This window comes from Antedon mediterranea, chromosome 10 (assembly GCF_964355755.1).
Source record: "Antedon mediterranea chromosome 10, ecAntMedi1.1, whole genome shotgun sequence".
Taxonomy (NCBI): domain Eukaryota; kingdom Metazoa; phylum Echinodermata; class Crinoidea; order Comatulida; family Antedonidae; genus Antedon; species Antedon mediterranea.
The window spans coordinates 14,634,516-14,654,400 of NC_092679.1; the positions used below are offsets into that span (position 1 = coordinate 14,634,516).

The following is a 19,885-nucleotide window of genomic DNA, read 5'->3' on the forward strand; positions in this document are numbered from 1 at the left end:
CATTCAAACTGCCCAGTAATATAGACTGAATGTAGTACAGTATGCTGTAAAGACAATTTTTTCTAAGTAAAAATGTCTCAAATTCTATTGTTAGAGATATACAGTACATAAATGATGGATCTTACAGTAGTGTCCCTTTAAATTAAAGTTTCCTAGCAACTGTAAACAATCAAATAAAACGTGCAATTTTCCCAATATGATACAATCTACAACTTACCTTAAATTAAGATTAATTGTAGGTTTTATCACCTACATTTGCACATCTATATCCAAATGAATTTTTCATCATTAAACTAATTATACCGCTTCTTACACTTACTTAATCAATATTATACTGTCCAAATAACAACTAGCAAGTGTCAGCCCACTCAATATGTGAACAAACATATCAATACGAGTTATTAACCAATAGTGGACCATACATGAACCAATCATTATTTTATTGGTAGCAGCTATTGTAGTGGTCAAAGGCTTGGAAATCATCATTACAAATGAACGAGTTCATTATTATAATTTTGCAGGTGTTTTAGATAACGCTTTTGATGTCACCCGATTATTCAATTTTATATTACATTCCAAAGTGGCAACATTTTTAAAACTTATAATAATTTTATATTGTAGGTTATAATACAAATTATTATTATTCATTAATTAAATATAATATCAAGAATATGAAAAAAACAATATTATTATGGTAGAGTAAGATGCATTTAAAGAAATAATAGGCACAGGCAACATGCTATAATTTTGCATATTATATTAAGTGTTAGCATTTTTTTAAAGTTGTTAGCTTTTTTTTGTGATGATGCAATACAGTATATTAGTTTACATTCCCAATAACAAAACAAAAATAGATATCTTATACCTCAATCAATAATAAACATCAATGTTTAAACAGGTTTATTTTAATAATCAGTTTGGTGGACAATTTAATATTTAATTATACATATACATAACTTACATTGTTGTTAAAGATATCTTTTTGTTTACTTCTAAAATAAATTTGCAGTTTTACAAAAAAAAATGTTAATTCACGCTTACAATTAGTACATTCAAGTACTGGCCGTTTTTAACTTAAATTTGAAAAATGTTGTTGGCAAAACCTTATTTTTCCAAGTGCCTTTTGTGTACTTTTACCAGAAGCATCCCTTCCTGTTTTTTTGTGGTATTATAAATATTTGAATGAAAATATTCAGAAGAAAAATTATTTGTAATTCCCGAAAACTATAAACCACGATTTATAACAGACACTTTACTTACGCTGGAAGGAACTTTGAGAGTGATGCTATTCTTTCGAGTCTGAAATGAATTAAATCCATGATGCAACATTCAAAATGGCTAATATCATGCTATTGTTATTTATAATAATCATGCTGACATTTAACACTATTATATAATACACAGAATTGTTTACACAAGACAACATAAAGAGTACATAATTCTATGGCACAGCTATTGTATTAATACAGTAACTGTTTTGGAGTTTTAAAACGTATTGATATTTTAGATGTTGCATATGATTATAGACATGATTTAAACTTGATATTAAATTGAAGACTGGCATGAAGGAGGATAGTTCGTTCGTTTGTTCGTTTTTATTTCACAATGCATCAAACTTAATATTTTTACATAATAAGTATTAAATAAAAAAATGCAAAGCCTGGAAAAGACCAAATAAGCTCAATATAGAGCTTTAAGCCTGGTTTCACCAGTACAAAATACACTAATAGTTGTATCAATTACAATAGACAATAATTAAATATTAATTAAAGTAGTAGAAATAATATTATATATATATATATATATATATATATTTTTTTATATTTTTTTTTTATACACAATTACGCTACAGGACAATACAAACACAACAAGAGGACCAACATAAAGGGTATAGTATATGTACTATCATATATACTTGCAGGAGGTAGTTGTGTTCACATTATAAAAAGTTAATCATGATGTAAATCATACTGTAGGCAAAGTTGGTTTTTATAAACTTGATAAACATGATAAAGCATCATGATTAAAAAAACGGAAGCCAAGATTAAACCAGGAGGGCCCTGGTAAAATGAATTCATAGATCGATTTTTTTACCAATTAGCAATTTATCAACATTGGTAATATGTACACTACATCAGCAAATAAAACTCATAGTGGCTTTTACATTTCTATTTATATTAATTTTGTTTTCACATTAAGATTCTGTTTTATATGAAGCTAATCTACTTGGAGTATAAAGATGAATTATCTAGTCATTATTGTTTTGCTTTCAATAACATAAAGTAAAAATATAATAATTTAAAACAATGGCAATAAAGCAAACAATCTTTTGAATGCAAATTAATTGATAGCAAAAAGGAAGAAATTTTCTTGAGAAAAAAAAATGCTTTGATAAATCATCATTGTCTTTCTTAAATGAAAATAAATTATGTGTAATAGGTAATTTCAATGTTTTATAGGAAAAAAAACAAAAAAAGTACAAACATAAGAGTTCAAATTACCTTGCCACATTGTTAAAATAACAATAGACAATTCTTTGGATAAAAATGCTGTTATAGTTATTACTATGAGTAGTGTAAACTTGCTCAAAATGTTCACTTTTGTTGTTCCCACAAAGAAAATAATCTAGATATTAATTCTATTAAGTGAAACATATTCGTCATCCTTATTGTACTGAGTTTGTATTGTTCAAGTACAACCCTCAGTGTACAGAAAGTGTTTATGAATATAGGACTTATCCAATGGATGGAAACTGTTTATTTTTGGCACGGTAATTTGTACTTTTAAGACACAAAAATATGCACACACTAAAATTGATTAAAGACTACAAAACATAACAAATAATTTAAGTAGCATGGAACAAATACAATGATTGCATAGCATAAATGGGAGATTTTTTTTAGCAGAAACAAAATAGAAAGATTTAGCTGACAATGCACAATGTAAAGTTATCACTTACAACTCGTTGCTCTGGGTTAGATTGTATAGACTATTAAGAAAAAAGAACCCATTAACCTTAGTGGTAACATTTTGTACACAAAATGATTTAAAACATTAAAAAAAACATTTAATCAATGCAGTAGAAAAGTGTTTAAAACCTGATAAAATATGTTGCACACAGAGAGTGGAATTGTGGCTTGGTGGTTATGATGTCCGGATTTTTTTCTAAGGACAAAATTACAACTCCACTCCCAAAGACTTGTAATAAGACTTTGTTTGTAGAGCATATTGTGTATATTTTTGTCTTGTGAATCTCTGAGGGTCCATAATGATCAGCAATTGCTGGATGGATCACCCTCATTAAATATGGTAAAAAAATGTAAGAAATAAATGTGACCAACCCATATGTGACTAATACTCAAATGAGGTTCTATACATTAAGGGAAGATAATGACAATGTGTACAGTAAGTGTGAAAATGACATTAATGATTGGCAATTATTATACCATTATCATTCAGGAACACCCCTATTGAGGGGACACTTTGTTGGGAACCGGGAAGGTGTCCCTTAATATTTAAGAGGTTCTTGTAGTGTATTGTGCTTAATTCATTTCATTAAATTGGGTTTCTGAAACTATGGTACCAATATCTACAAAATCAACTATTTAATGCAACTAATATTATATTTTAAATTAAATACCCAAAATGAAACATACAGTAGGATGAAAGGACATATATTATTTGCTACCATGAAAAAGGAATAATCTATATCTCTACCCAATATACCCAAAATGCACTGTATGTAAACAAAATTATATAAGGGACTATATCGAACAATCATTGAAATGCTATAAAACTATGCAACCTCTATATCCCAATACTTTAATAACACATAACACAACTTGTACTGTATTTGAGAAGGCTATCATAAACAAACCAAATATTTTCCCTTAAAAAAAAACTTGAATGTGCATGAATATAAAATAGTCTACTCTATCCATATTGTAATGTAAGATTCATAAATCATACTCTACCATCTGCTAACATATGGACTGTCCAAGAAACCATAAACATAAATAAAAATGTAAACAAAAACAACTTACATTAAACAACCATGTTGAAATGTTAACAAGAAGCTTGGCACCTAATTGTACTATTGTTATAAATCCTACTATGTTCACACTACTAAGTTTGACAACAAAATAGTAATCATTTGTGAGGTGCTTACCGGTCATGGTCTAGTTGGCACAGTAGTTTGCTATCACCATGGGAACCATTTATTTTTATAAAAGGACTTAACTGACTTGTAGGTCTACGACCCCAGGTAAAGACTAAACAATGAACAGTTGTAGGCCTACAATGTGTGACTATTTACATAAACAATAAGACACTAAAAGAATTTAACTCCTTAATGTACAGATTCAGTCAAATTAGTACAAATTCTTTTTTTTTTTGAACATTCATAAATCTGTCAAATTGCTGCAGGTGATTAGTTTGTAATTTACCATATTTAAAATTCAATAAACCACATGAGGACAAAAACTAACTACGGTAACTAACAATATGGTTGAGTGCCATGATCCATAGCCAATTCATTGACATAGGCTCGTAGCTTGCTTGCTTCATGCATGAGGTATACAATTTTATACCTCCATGCTTCATGTGGTCAACCCACTCTAACTCGTACTCTTTGAAAATAAAACTCTTCCAAAACACAAACTCTTTGGTCTCAAGGTTTAAAATTCTCACTCACTACTGTATTTAAAATAGATTCTGAAATTCAAACTTTAGGGGCCAACCTAATTATGTTTGATTTACCAGAGTTGACTATGGTTAATAATCTATTTTTAGACATAATTAAACTTATTGTGCTTTTACAAAGTGATTGGATAGGAGGTTAGTTAGGAGAATATATAATGTTGATGTTAGAGGGTCTGCAAAGCATTGTTGTGGTGGGATTAGGGGTGTAGCAGCATGCCTATTTAGTGGTACTTAGGTTTTATCAAGCCCGACTTACCAATTACATACACATAAAATAATTAATTCAGTAATATACAGTAGAACCACTTGGGGCACCTCTAGTTTTTAACACCCATTAAAAAAAACAACAACAAGGGGACATATATTTTAACACCCACCACGGCCAAACGCCTATTCAGAGGATACCCCTATTAAGGGGACACTTTGTTAGGTCCCAAATAGGGGTAATACTGTATAACTTTATTTCCTGGAACAGAGTGTAAGTATTGAATTGATTTAATTATGTACTTACAGCTCTTCTTTCCCTGAGTTTGGCCGCTTGAGCTGGATGGTTAAACCTGTACATGTTTGTCTTACCAAACAGTACCACAGCACCTAATAAAATAGTAAGTATAATAATATTTACAGGAAAATAGAATAAATTATTTTATTTATTTTTTAAAATTTAATCTTGTGCCCATTTCACTTCTCTTATTTTAAAACTATGAATCTGTCCTGACCAATGACAAGCGGCAGTTTGAATAATCCATCGCTTATGATTGGTAAAATTGCATTACGTGGTACTTGTGTTGCATCTCTAGTTGGAACCAAGCATAAGTGACTAGACATAAAACTTTTGTCTGTCTATTGGGGCCGCAACTGTAATAAAACTGTGCTGGGATTGTATGCGGTAGTCTGTTGTTCTAAATACCAGTGTCTTATCATAGAAAGAATTAGTTCTAGTTTTCATCCTAATTAAGCATTTTATCAAGTTCATTTTCAAAGTGTTTCTATTTAATACTCTACTTTAGTCAACAAGTGAAAAGAAATCATCTGTGAGGCTTCGTTGAAAATTTAAAACTAAACTAATATGTTTTTAAATAAGAAATAAATCATATTATATGCTTCAATGTGGTCTCTGAATGAATTCTTTTGAATAAACATATCCCTAATTATGTGCATTTATATAGTAAATGTAGGTAATCTATTATAAAAAAAATACTAAAATACTTTTAGGGCCTGTTTCTATAGAGCAGAGAATACGGTTTTGAATACCGTTCTTTTCAAGAACCGTTTTTTCTTGCCAGCAGAAATGGGTCCCCACAAAAAACCACAAAAAAGAACCGATCTTAAAAACGGTTTCAAAAACCCCAATTGATTGCGGTCTCGATCGCAAAGAACCGTTCTGAAACCGGTTTCCGCGGAGCAATTTTTAGCTGCAACACAATCGCGGTCTCAATTTGACCCCAAAAACTGAACTCTGCAGTCTGCTGCACTGGGATGATTGCGGTCAACTCGCAGTCAAACTCGCGCGATAGGACCTAGGCCTAAGTCATTTTTATTTCTCTAGATATTAGTGAGTATTTTATTTAACTAAAAAATGTTGACCGATGCCATTACGAGGTTCGTAAAAAATATGTGAAGTAAAGAAGATTAGGGGACTTGTCGGGAGTCGGAAGAAAGACTCACGTATTATAGGCCTACATGTTTTTAAGAATATTGTAAAGCGTGTGAAAAATAGACGAGTTCAACTTGACAATATCAGAGGGTGCGACGTACCTATACTTTAACCAAGGACCACAATAACGTTTCAGGTAATAATTCCCCCTTCTATGATGAAATGGATGCTATTTCTTGGGGATCGCGCTATGCGAAAAAAGTAAACATGACCTCGATCAAATCGCGCTTCCGCCTAACGAACTGCATTGTGGTGTATATAATGACGTCATTCATAACGAACGCACATGGACGGAACCGGTTTTATTGGAGTAAAAATTGAGCTGCAACGCGATCTTTATTTATAAACAACAGCCGAAACCGGTTTCTAAAAAACCGTTCTTTTTTTATTTTTCAATAGAAACAGGCCCTTAGAAGACGAAATTCAATGTATTTATTATTAGCCATACCTTGAGTTAGTTGAATTGGTTGATTTACATCAATTCCATTGACAGCACTGAGAGCGCCCTCACAAGGACACAATGTTACCGTTCCTCCATTATTTTCTATTGTACAATGTTTTTGCTCAATAGCAGGACCACATAGTACTAAAACAAAGACAATAAAAAACAAACCAAAGAAACATTAATATATAGGTAGTAAAATATAATATAAAATATTGATTTGAAAGTTTTAACAAATCTACCAGACCAATACAAGTATGGTATAAGCCCGCCATATTTTGATTAATTTTTATAGGCCTTTATTACCTCCTGCAGAGCTACTATAACTTTATAACTGCCAATTTTGAATAGCAGTTAATCCTACCATATGATTGTAATAAACAATACCATTATTTATTGCCTACTTCAATAAAATTCTATATTAAAGAGATGTTTGAAGATACAATTGTATAAATCCATTTTATTGTATACTTACCTATGTCTTGTTCCTCATCAGCATCTTCTCGTCCAATAGTGGTATTACCCTCCTAAAAGAAGAATAAAAAAAATCCCTATAAGCATTACAGTTTGAAGAGATTAAATACTGTAGTTCAATGATGTAGTTTAAAAGTACAAAAGAAAAAACAAAAATATAGGCCTACACACATGACCTTCCTGCGTCCCTTTACTGTTATGAAATTCATAGGGTACTGCACTGCCAAGGCAAATAAAAGAACAAGCCAGTTGTGGCCATAGTTGCTATTCACAGGGTCTACAGCCTAGGCCTAAGATGAGGCTTATCATCATTAAATGTGGCCATAGTTGCTGTTCACAGGGTCTGCAGCCTAGGCCTAAGATGAGGCTTATCATCATTAAATGTGGCCATAGTTGCTGTTCACAGGGTCTGCAGCCTAGGCCTAAGATGAGGCTTATCATCATTAAATGTGGCCATAGTTGCTGTTCACAGGGTCTGCAGCCTAGGCCTAAGATGAGGCTTATCATCATTAAATGTGGCCATAGTTGCTGTTCACAGGGTCTGCAGCCTAGGCCTAAGATGAGGCTCATCATCATTAAATGTGGCCATAGTTGCTGTTCACAGGGTCTGCAGCCTAGGCCTAATAAGATGAGGCTCATCATCATTAAATGTGGCCATAGTTGCTGTTCACAGGGTCTGCAGCCTAGGCCTAATAAGATGAGGCTCATCATCATTAAATGTGGCCATAGTTGCTGTTCACAGGGTCTGCAGCCTAGGCCTAAGATGAGGCTTATCATCATTAAATGTGGCCATAGTTGCTGTTCACAGGGTCTGCAGCCTAGGCCTAAGATGAGGCTCATCATCATTAAATGTGGCCATAGTTGCTGTTCACAGGGTCTGCAGCCTAGGCCTAAGATGAGGCTCATCATCATTGAATGTTGCCATAGTTGCTGTTCACAGGGTCTGCAGCCTAGGCCTAAGATGAGGCTCATCATCATTAAATGTGGCCATAGTTGCTGTTCACAGGGTCTGCAGCCTAGGCCTAAGATGAGCCTTATCATCATTAAATGTGGCCATAGTTGCTGTTCACAGGGTCTGCAGCCTAGGCCTAATAAGATGAGGCTCATCATCATTAAATGTGGCCATAGTTGCTGTTCACAGGGTCTGCAGCCTAGGCCTAAGATGAGCCTTATCATCATTAAATGTGGCCATAGTTGCTGTTCACAGGGTCTGCAGCCTAGGCCTAATAAGATGAGGCTCATCATCATTAAATGTGGCCATAGTTGCTGTTTACAGGGTCTGCAGCCTAGGCCTAAGATGAGGCTTATCATCATTGAATGTGGCCATAGTTGCTGTTCACAGGGTCTGCAGCCTAGGCCTAAGATGAGGCTCATCATCATTAAATGTGGCCATAGTTGCTGTTCACAGGGTCTGCAGCCTAGGCCTAAGATGAGGCTTATCATCATTAAATGTGGCCATAGTTGCTGTTCACAGGGTCTGCAGCCTAGGCCTAAGATGAGGCTTATCATCATTGAATGTGCAAATAAACATAACAGAAGACACATATTTAACATTCCTTTTTGTCTAAAGTCCTGATACAAAAGTTACTATTAAGGCCAACTAAGAGGGCACTGATGCATCGGCCTCAGTAAGATTTAAGGCCTGGGGTAGGAAGCAATGCAGCATAAAAAAACATCTGCACATACTAATCTGAATTGTGATAGCTTCTGCAACTATGACTTTTTTTCAGAATCACACAATCATATTAGGCTCTGTCTACACTATCAAAAAAATTGTTATGTGCCCAAGTCAAATGACATCATCATGTCCATATATGGGCACAACAAATTCTGTTGTCATATAAAGTTTGATATTGTAGACAGAGCTTTAGACAATGTACCTTAAGATGATATAAGATGATACCAGTGCTTAAGAGATCATCATCCATTCCAAGAAGGTGAGGTAAATCTGATTCAACAATAACTCCAACATTCTCACGTCGGATACCAACATTGCATTCCTATATGAATAATAAAAAAAAACATATTACATTTTGGTAGACTGTACGAAAATACTCAAATAATTAACTCTCTTCTCAACATACTCCAAGGTTTCACAAGATATCAGCATGGTTTCTTGAACTCCAGCTAACAATCTCTATTCTAATCAGTTATTCTCTCACAATTTGTACTACTGTCACCACCATGTATTAATTAAACCACCATCATTACCACCACACTACCAACATTGTCACCACACTACTATCTTTGTCACCACACCACCATCATTACCACCACACTACCAACATTGTCACCACACTACTATCTTTGTCACCAAACCACCATCATTACCACCACACTACCAACATTGTCACCACACTACCATCATTATCAACCCCCTACCATCATTATCACCACCTCCATAACTATAACTAGCTCCATCATCACTACCAACACCAAACACCACCATAAATACCACCACAACACTAACATTATCCTCATTATCTCTATCTCCAACAATGTCACCACTATTATCCTATCTGCCATCAGCTCCATTATACTACCAGCACACTACCATTTACCATTACCACTGCATTCATTACAACCAACACTAAAAAAACACCCCATAAATACCACAACACTAACATTATCCCCCATTATCACCACATTTAACATTGCCACCACCATTACTATAACTGCCACCACAATTATTATAACCGCCTCCATCATTACCACCACTGGTCAGATCTAGGCCTACGATTGCAATATATGCTCATTCAAGTTATACATACTGTACCTGCATAATTGATGCTGCTTCTCTCCACTTCTCTACCCAGGCTTCAGTCAGTCTATCCACCTTCTGCTCATTCTCATGCAGTATTTCATTGATGTTCTTGTCTTGGAAAAGAGATGCCTGTGAACTACTCTGTAAGTCAATAAAGCATAACAAGTAATTAGTACACTTTTTCCAGGGCACTAATAGAGAAATTATGCATTAAACCTAGTGCATGCACACTTTAAAATAAAACATCATAAATCTTATAAATATAGGTTTAGTATTATGAATTAATTTGGTTGAACTTAAACATACACTTTAACGAAATTGCAAAGATTGGAATTTGCAATTTTTATAAAGATAATTGATATTGCTTAATCGAGTGTTCAAAGCATTTTGCAGGTACCTGGGATTTATCTAAAGATTTTTTATTTCATTTATGCAATCTTTATTCAACCAAATGTACATTAAAAATTGTTTAAACAGAAATAAGCAACCAAGATGTCTAGAAATGACAAAACTTGAACTCAAAAGCCTATCAACCTAGTTATAAGAATTTACAGATAATATAAATGCTCTAATAACATAAACTATATATTTAGCTAAAAATATTAGTTTAAATATGAAAAAAGCACTATTATCTAACAAAGTACCATAATAATACATTTATAATAACATTTTGTTGCCATGATATTTTTAGAATTATGGCAACATATTAGCAGTCGAAAATGTCAGTAGAAAAAATTGCATGCATAATAACATTAGTCATATACAAGAGAATATCTTGACACGACCTAATCCAATCAATGCAGTACATTCTTATATAAATAAAATATAATAAGGTGATATGAATCTAGATATTGCTGAACATATTCAACTACAATTACATGGGAGAATATACATCCAGTATTCCAATAGATAAATGTAGTTTAACAAATTCCCAGTATAATTCCAATCATTTTGATACCTTGTATGTAGATGCACACAATAGAAAACAATTATTTAAAGGACAAATGTAGAAATGCAGCCTACAGTATGTGATGATCTTAATGTAACTAATTTTTAGTGGGCCTTCTATCACGTTTCTTTCATCTTCTTTAAATTTATTTTAATAATCCTTTTTGTGTAATGTCTATTGTTTTTTATGAGATGAATAAAGAGTTTGATTTGAGGTGGGGATTTCAGATGACATTTGGCAACCACCTCTCAGATCTAAGATGGCCAACAGAAAGTGTTCAAATGTAGTTAAAATGTTTCATTAAAATTCCATTCATTTTTATATACACAGTGTATGAATGTGTGTGTAGCAGACATTTGTAAATGAACAAATCTACAAACTCTTATAATATAGATAATAATTTTGTAAATAAAGACTCTCGATAAGTAACAAATAACTATTGAGAACAATATACTATAATTACTATCCTTATATAATTGTTTAAATAATTTATAATACTCTGCATTGTTTTATATACTTACAAGACTTGCACAACTCAGAAGGGCTTTCAATGAATCTATTTCGGCTCGTAACTCCCGTATTAGTCGAACGTTCTGATCCTAAATTCAAAACAAAATACAACCATTAAATTAATGAAAAGTTCCTTTAATTCAACTATATTTAACAGGTTAAATAAATAAATTAATGAGAAAAAAGATATATATATATAACATATGTTTATATTTTTGATTCAACTAAGCAGCATTTTATCAAGAAAAATATACCTCAGATGTCAAAAACCAAATATATAGAAAACCCATGCTAGTAATAAATAACATTAATAGTACAATTATTAACATTCTTGTTTCTTTGGTATAATTTTAAAATGTTACCTATTATACTACTATGTAAACAAACATTATTCATAATAGGGAGTTTAACGCAGAGTACAACAACCGACAACCAATATGTCATGTTAGTTCATGTATGCATTTGGAAACATTGGGACGTTTGTCCTCCGTCCTCGTTTCTTTGGTATAAACTGCTACTTATTATTATAACAGTACTATTAAGTATTATTTTAAAAATATGTAAACAAACAGTACTCATGATATCAAAATATTAACAATACTTCATTCTACTACTCAAACATAGCCTCGCCTGTTTGTGATAAAACCCCTAAATGTATGGTGAGGCCTATAAAAATTATATTTTCACAAACATTACTCAACAACAAACTCCATTAGTACTATACATAAAACTTGGCCCCTATCTTAAGGCATGTTGTTGTATGATAAACCACTAAATGTATGGTGAGGCCTAGGCTATCAAAATTATATTTTCATAAACATTACTCATGATATCAAAATATTAACAACAAACTCCATTTAGTACTATACATAAAACTTGGCCCCTATCTTAAGGCATGTTGTTGTATGATAAACCACTGAATGTATGGTGAGGCCTATCAAAATTATTTTTTCACATTCTTCTATACAGAGAAGATCTTCTAAGAAATTCATAATTCAGTACAACAAAAATCAATAATACTAAAATTTAAAAATCGTTAACTAGATTACATTGAATAAAATGGAAATACTGTATCATAAATAAACGGAAGAGATAAATCAATAAGTTTAACCTATCTGATGATTTTCAGAATTGCTGTATTACTGAGGCACATAATAATAATATCCTGGATTTATAAAGAGCCTAATGTTGTGAAACCTCAAGACACAAGAGAAAAAAAAAAGCTAAACCGAAGTATGGGGATATGCCCTTACACTAACCAGGGTTCGGTCTAAAATTGAACCCTGGTCAGCACCATGCTTGGGCGCCTCATACCCTTGGAAAAAAAATCTCAGTATCCATTAATCCATGTACATTATTACTAATATAAAACTAACACTACAGACAAAAAAACATCCTGATTTGTAAAAAAAAAATAATAACATAATTACCTATAAAACACCTTCAGTATAGTATATACCTAAGAATATGCTAATAAATTAATTACATTATGTTATTAAATTATATGACACTTTAATCAATATTCTAGCATTCTCCATTTTACACTAAATCAGTGTTGCACACTGTTGCACTGCCATGTGACGAACCAGTACAATATCTATATAGCCAATTGAATTCAACACTAGCACTCAGAAAATGAAGATTAGATTAATTTTCACTGATACTGTATGAGAATTGCATGTAAAATAGGAATTTTTTAGAGTTTATTATCATTGCATTATAACCACCACCTTCACAGTGTAATTAAACAACCTAAAAAGATACTAACCAATTTATGTTTATTAGTATGATATGAGCATGATTATATCTATGTATCTGATTCAAAATTTATTGAATATATTCTCTAAAATAATGAGATAAATAGGATCTGTGTAATCTTTAAGGTATTGGAAATAGTGTCAAATTAGGCCTTTGTAAGTTTGTGATGATACCCTTCTTTTAGTAGGCCTAAACAAAATTGTTGTGTCGGTGTAAAAAAGGCAACAATACTACAGGTATTAACATCTTTAACCTTAATCACACACACATGCTAAGACTAGAAAGGGATTTATAAATTAGTATTCATAACTTAATTATTCCAAGTGAAAATAATATATAAAACATAATAATAGAAACAACAGCTCTCTATTATCTTACTTATAGTGGGATATTATGTATAAAACATACATAATTCTTATAATTATTAAAATCCTCTTATCTAAAGCACTAACATTAATAACATCCCCTGGATGAATATCAACGCTTACTGTGTGATAACATGCATACAATATAACCACACATACAGAAAAAACACTATTCCTAATTAAACATATTAACATTATAATATTATTATTATTATTAGTATAAATATCTGGACATTTTCATAAAAATAAAAAACACAGGAAACAATATTCTATGTGTGAACAGGACTTAACAATTGTACAAGCAACAGCTTTACTGTGTGATAATATGCATACAACATTACTTATATTATATAAACATGAAGTATGTTATAGATTATACTGTTCTAATTATACAACAATCTGGACACTTTTATTAACAATTAAAAACACAGGAAATCTAAACAATATCATTTTATGTGAAAATAATGAAATAATCGTAGAAAGCAACACTCTACTACTCACCTCGTTCACCTTCGGTTTGTTGACAATATGCTTCGCTCGTCTTGCATATCGCAGTGTGCTCATTGTCTCGTTAAAATATGTACTTGACGGTGATACGGCTGCATATTTAAATCAAAGTGTTTAGACCAATAACTGATTGCTTACAGAGAGGTATAGTGAACTTTGTGTTACACATGGTTTACACAGCAGAGTCAGTTATATTACAATCATTTTTCGTTAGCTCTATTATTGATTACAATTTAGGTTAGCAAACATTGAATAGACGTTGGAAATTCAAATAAAAACAATTGTTAGAAACCAGATGTTAATAAAGTGTTGTTTTTATAGAGTAAATTTGAAAATAATTAACTTGTTTTTTCTCCTTAAAATCTGGTTACAATAAAAATACTGTAATAATTCCTATTTCATCCATAAAAACTAATATATCAAACAGTTTTATAGTACATATAATAAATATTAACAAATTTGATTTCATGATAAATAATTTGGTTGAAGAACATAAATAAAGGAAAAACATTGACATATTTATTTCATACACATCCAACAGCAAGTAAATCGCCAATTACAGGATGGATAAACATCATTTAAGGCTTACAGAATGGAGTATGGTAAAGATACAACCCTAAAATTTCATCAGGATTGAACCCTGGAACTTGGAATTAGAAGGCAAGCATGTTAACTTACAAGGTAAGCCTCTACTACATTTCAATGAATAAATTGTTATTTATCACATTTCTCGCCCTATTTCAATATCATCATTAGTCTTAACACCAAGGTAGATAACACCAATTAAGCTTCTTCATTTTTATATACACATGCTGTAACATTTGCCTTTGGATTTTTTTTTAATCTACAGCATACATCTAAAGGATCCTGTAATTGGCACATCGCTATTGGACTTAAGTGAAATAAAAACATAATATCAAAATATACTTGGCACATTGCTATTGGACTTAAGTGAAATAAAAACATAATATCAAAATGTACTTGGCACATCGCTATTGGACTTAAGTGAAATAAAAACATAATATCAAAATGTACTTGGTACATCACTATTGGACTTAAGTGAAATAAAAACATAATATCAAAATGTACGATAAGCAAAATGAAAATATATCAGTTTGTGTAATATTTTCTGATGTTAAATATTTCAATATAACACTAAAAATTATTGAACTAAAAATTTTCAATTAATGATCAATTTAGAAATCTGGGTCAAACATTGTATTTATTTGAATACAATACAGTAATGTTAATCAACACATAATTCATAATGTTATTTTAAACAATAAAGAACATATTCACTTACTTGATATCATAATAGTCTTTGAGTTACCACCCAAACTATCTTTCAGTAACCATGTCAACACAGAATTCCTATACGGTATATAACCAGGTTTCCTAGGCAACCCACTAGCAGTGTAGTTCTCTTCCGCCATCGCTAAGCTCTCCATACTGGCCGCAGACAATGAGTTTGAAGCTACGCAAATCAATAGAAGAGTAATGAATTAGAATTAATTACAACTTTGCATGCAAATGTCAAAATAATTAGCATAGGCAGGTGGTCAAATAAAAATTTATCTATCCATTCTATAAACGACATTGATGGATAATAATTGAACCCTTGAACTAAAAAGGATTACCTGTATAGATACATTTTAGGTCTTTTGCATACAAATGTAAAAAAAAATCAGCATAAGGCAGGTGGTCAAATAAAAAATTATTATTTACAAAATTTATAAACATTGATAATTATTGAAGCCTTGAACTAAAAAAAGATTACCGGTTTAGGGGTTTTGCATACAAATGTCAAACTAATTAGCATAGACAGGTGGTCAAATAAAAAATTATTATTTACAAAATTTATCTATCCATTTTATATAACAATATTGATGGATAAAATTGTAAAATTACCGGTATAGATCAATTTTAGGTCTAAGGCTGGCTGTACAGTATTTCCATAAAAAGGCAGGTGAAAAATAACTTTATAATTTTTTCAGGTTTAATAAAAACCTGGCATAAATTAAATCTTTTCTAATAAAAAATGTTAATATTGACAATAAATTAATAATAATTTCATGATTTTTGCTTTTGTGAAATACAGTACTATATATAGTTTTAAATATTATATAGTTTTTTTATATAACTACATTCATAGGAATCTTACTATATATTCCTCAATAATCATAAAAATATTAAACAGGGAGGGGAAAACAAAGTTTGGTTTGCAACTGAAATAATAGACGTAGACATTAATATTAATTTAAAAACAAGAAAATTTTTACATTGCAATCGACTATCTTTAGGATATGAACAAGTGATTAGGGGTTTTTGATGAGGTGGCAACCATTGCTAATATATAACAGCAAAGTTATGACTTTTATCCTTGATAATGTGACTTTGGTTATTGTACACCTTTTGTTGTGGTCGAGTCAGAACAAATATTTAAATAATTAAATCATACAATCTTGTTTGTATTTTTAATCTAAACACTTATTGGTCTTATTGAAGAGATTAGCAAATTACTGCAGAGCTGGACATAGGATTTTAAACTGGGTAGGTATGAGTTAAAAGTGAAGATTTTAAAGAAAAAACAACTTCAAACATAAATCCAATCAAAGTTTAATCTAAAGATCTGAATTTACTTCAAGGCAACATACGATACATTGAGGGGCCTGAAAAAGACACTTAAAGATGTATTGCCCCCCTGAAAAAAAAATTCTTACAATTTTTTTTTTAATATGCCATTTTAATGTAACATAATAGTTATCCACTTTGACCAAAAATTTGATTTTAAAACATTTATTTTAACTGAAAAAACTGTAATTTAAAGCAAAAAATTGTCAAATTGGCTGCCAGGTTTTTGGTTGAATTTAACTATTTATTTTGTCATTTATAAGTGAAAACATTATTTTTTCCATTTTTTTTTCTATGGAAGTGATTAACCTTATAAAAACAACAAAATAATATATTCAAAGTCTGATTTAATTAATTTTCATTTTTTATGTTTATGGGGGACAATACATCTTTAAGGAAAAGAGCATGTGCAATAACTCATGAATGTCCTGTAATATAACAATCTAGTGAATTATCCCATTTCTGTATATCCATATTATATGGACATACTTATGTCTTTCTACATAAAGCACCAGAAAAGTAGAACCGTTACAAATTAACAAAATGAGACTCCACAAATAAACACTGTGCTGTGATGAATAAAGTTATGTTGAAATCGATATAAGCCTATATTATTGACTTAAAAAAAAAAAATTTATGTTAAAAATGATGTTAGTGTAAGCCAACATTATTGACATGAGGAAACAAATGATGTTCATCATCATATCATCATTATCGTCTGTTTTTCTTGGTGAAACATTGTGTACACTATCATTTCCATGACTCGCTTTTGGTGGTCCAAAATTGATTTAATCTTTATTGAAATTTAAAAAGCCTTAACAATGCATCTCATAAAACGGAAAGCCCACACAAGTTTTATAACCTTAGGAGAACTGCAACAAAAAATACCCCTCTGAAAACCAGCAGTATGAAAAGCACTTTAGCAAAAGCAGTATCAAAATCTTTAAAGAAACACATTGTTTATTAAGTTTACTTCTATTATTAGTACCTAAACAGAAACATATAATAGAAAAAAATGAGAAGCAAACATTGCATGAAAGCCTAGAATCATTAATTAATACACACATTTAAATTTTCCCAAAATGTCAAAAAGTTCATTCATATTTTTCACATTTTCATATATAAAAATATTATTAATAGCTAATATGAAAGCAGACTGTAAATTTGTTTCCCAGGTTATCCACAGATTTCACTAGTCCACAAACCATTTTTCTAGCCCCTGTATCACCCATAATGTAAAAATCACATTAGTGGTTGATTGTTACATTAGTGGGTGAAGTATATATCCTCACCTATATAATACCACTTTTAATACAATATATTACAATCTACAATTCCCAAAAATATTTTGTCTGTGAACTGGAATTTTGAAAATGTTAGTGAAAGTGCTCTGAAAAGACAATTAAATTACAAAAAATGCGTGCAAATGGAAATTAATATAGAAAGCATTTGCTATGGTTAGGTAGCAAAGGCCAGCCTTACCTTTTAGGAGCTCATTGGACCCTGGGAAAAAATCAACAAACGGATGCAAAATGTATAAATAAAAATAAAAATCGATTCACAAAATCATTCAATAATATTTGTGATCAACATCTAGCAGTTATTAAAATTATTAAATAAATTTTTAGTAACTTGAACTACATTTTGTTTTCCCAGTTGCAAGAGAACAATTAAATATTTAAACTACCAAACAATAAGTACTTGATTTTATTGTATATTATTATTAACATACACATTAATACATTCTTATATTGTCATTTACAGGTTCATCATGTGAGACAAAAATAACAGTCAAGATCACAAACTTATCCCCTTACATCGCCCTCTGGAGGTTGATAATTCACTTTTTTTGCAAAGAATTTGACTTAACTACAGAATGAACTGTTATCACAGCTCAAAAAGTTACCATAGAGGATCATGGAATATGACTGCATCGACCAATCAAATGAAGCAGTTTGAAATTAAACCCCTTACTAGGTCATACTCCACTACGCCTATTTTGCAATGTGCTGGACAACACAAGAACGTATCATACCGAACAAAGTATCCCTTTAGTAAGGGTTGCGTAATGTTATTGCACTTCCTTCATTTCATAGGAAAGTTTTTCCTGAAATGTACACCTGAATATGGATTGGGGAGGTGGAGGTTGGGGAGAATTACTAATATATTAATTAATGTATTATTGAGATATAAATAATAATTACATAACATGTCTATCAATAATCGTATAACTTGGCCTTAACCCATCTGGTTCCTTACCCAACCAGCTACCTTGATCATAATACCTAAACTAAATTTACCAACTACTATTTATTTCTAAATGTTTTGCCCTATTGCACAATACTATTTTGTATCCTAAACGTGCTATTATTTCAATTCTATGTAAATCTCAAATATAAATTTCAATTATAAAACACCTCATACTTTCGGAATACAACTTATGCTGATAGTTGACAGACAAACTGTCGTCAATTAAGAAATTCTGGTTAATTAGAAGTGTGTTAATTACTTACCTAATGCTGAGATACAGTTTCCAAGGGTTACTAAAGACTTGTTAATGTTCGCACCCTCAGTCAGACGTCCTTTGCTGTAATTTGGGTCAGCTCGTTCACTGCCGAGATAAATATAATTATATTGTAAGTTCAATTTCATTATGAAGTGAATGAGTAATTCTTGAATTATTTTTTATAATAAAAAAAAACAGTCTCTATCCTTGCATTATAGGTAGGCTGTACATTGTATGGTTCTGTGCAGATTTGATTGCAGTGTGAGGACCCTGGATCCCGAAACCCATATCTGATTTAATAAGTGCCACATCTCTTTGACTACAGAATTGGTACCGTAAACTCCTCAGAATTCATCCGTTAATATACTAGTAGGCCTAGGCTAAAGTGAATATTTTAGGACCAAGGAACCATTAGTCTTGCATTTATGGTCATTTTTTTTTGCAGGGGTAAGCTGATAATACTATGCTAGGCTTGGGCTAGCTTAGAAGAGAGGCCTAGGTCTATGAACAGCAAGCATTTTGGCCAATGTAATATTACAGATAACATAATAAAAAATGAGATATCATCTTTTTAAAAAAAAAACATTTTATTATTTATATTTATAACATATCTCTCTGAAT

At 31.3% G+C, this 19,885-nt stretch overlaps 1 protein-coding gene across 1 annotated transcript in view; it reads right to left on the bottom strand.

Moving 5' to 3' along the window:
- LOC140060852 (uncharacterized) overlaps positions 1–19,885 on the bottom strand; it is a 66,784-nt gene that overhangs the window by 14,456 nt on the left and 32,443 nt on the right. Inside the window, exons 9-20 of the mRNA XM_072107212.1 lie at positions 19,272–19,369; positions 18,241–18,261; positions 15,431–15,601; positions 14,122–14,219; positions 11,509–11,586; positions 10,051–10,179; positions 9,155–9,274; positions 7,276–7,327; positions 6,807–6,944; positions 5,213–5,295; positions 2,960–2,989; positions 1,261–1,299 (exon numbers count right to left, since the gene is read on the bottom strand). Of these exons, the coding sequence (XP_071963313.1) occupies positions 1,261–1,299; positions 2,960–2,989; positions 5,213–5,295; positions 6,807–6,944; positions 7,276–7,327; positions 9,155–9,274; positions 10,051–10,179; positions 11,509–11,586; positions 14,122–14,219; positions 15,431–15,601; positions 18,241–18,261; positions 19,272–19,369 (1,057 nt within the window). The remainder of the gene's footprint in view (positions 1–1,260; positions 1,300–2,959; positions 2,990–5,212; positions 5,296–6,806; positions 6,945–7,275; positions 7,328–9,154; positions 9,275–10,050; positions 10,180–11,508; positions 11,587–14,121; positions 14,220–15,430; positions 15,602–18,240; positions 18,262–19,271; positions 19,370–19,885) is intronic.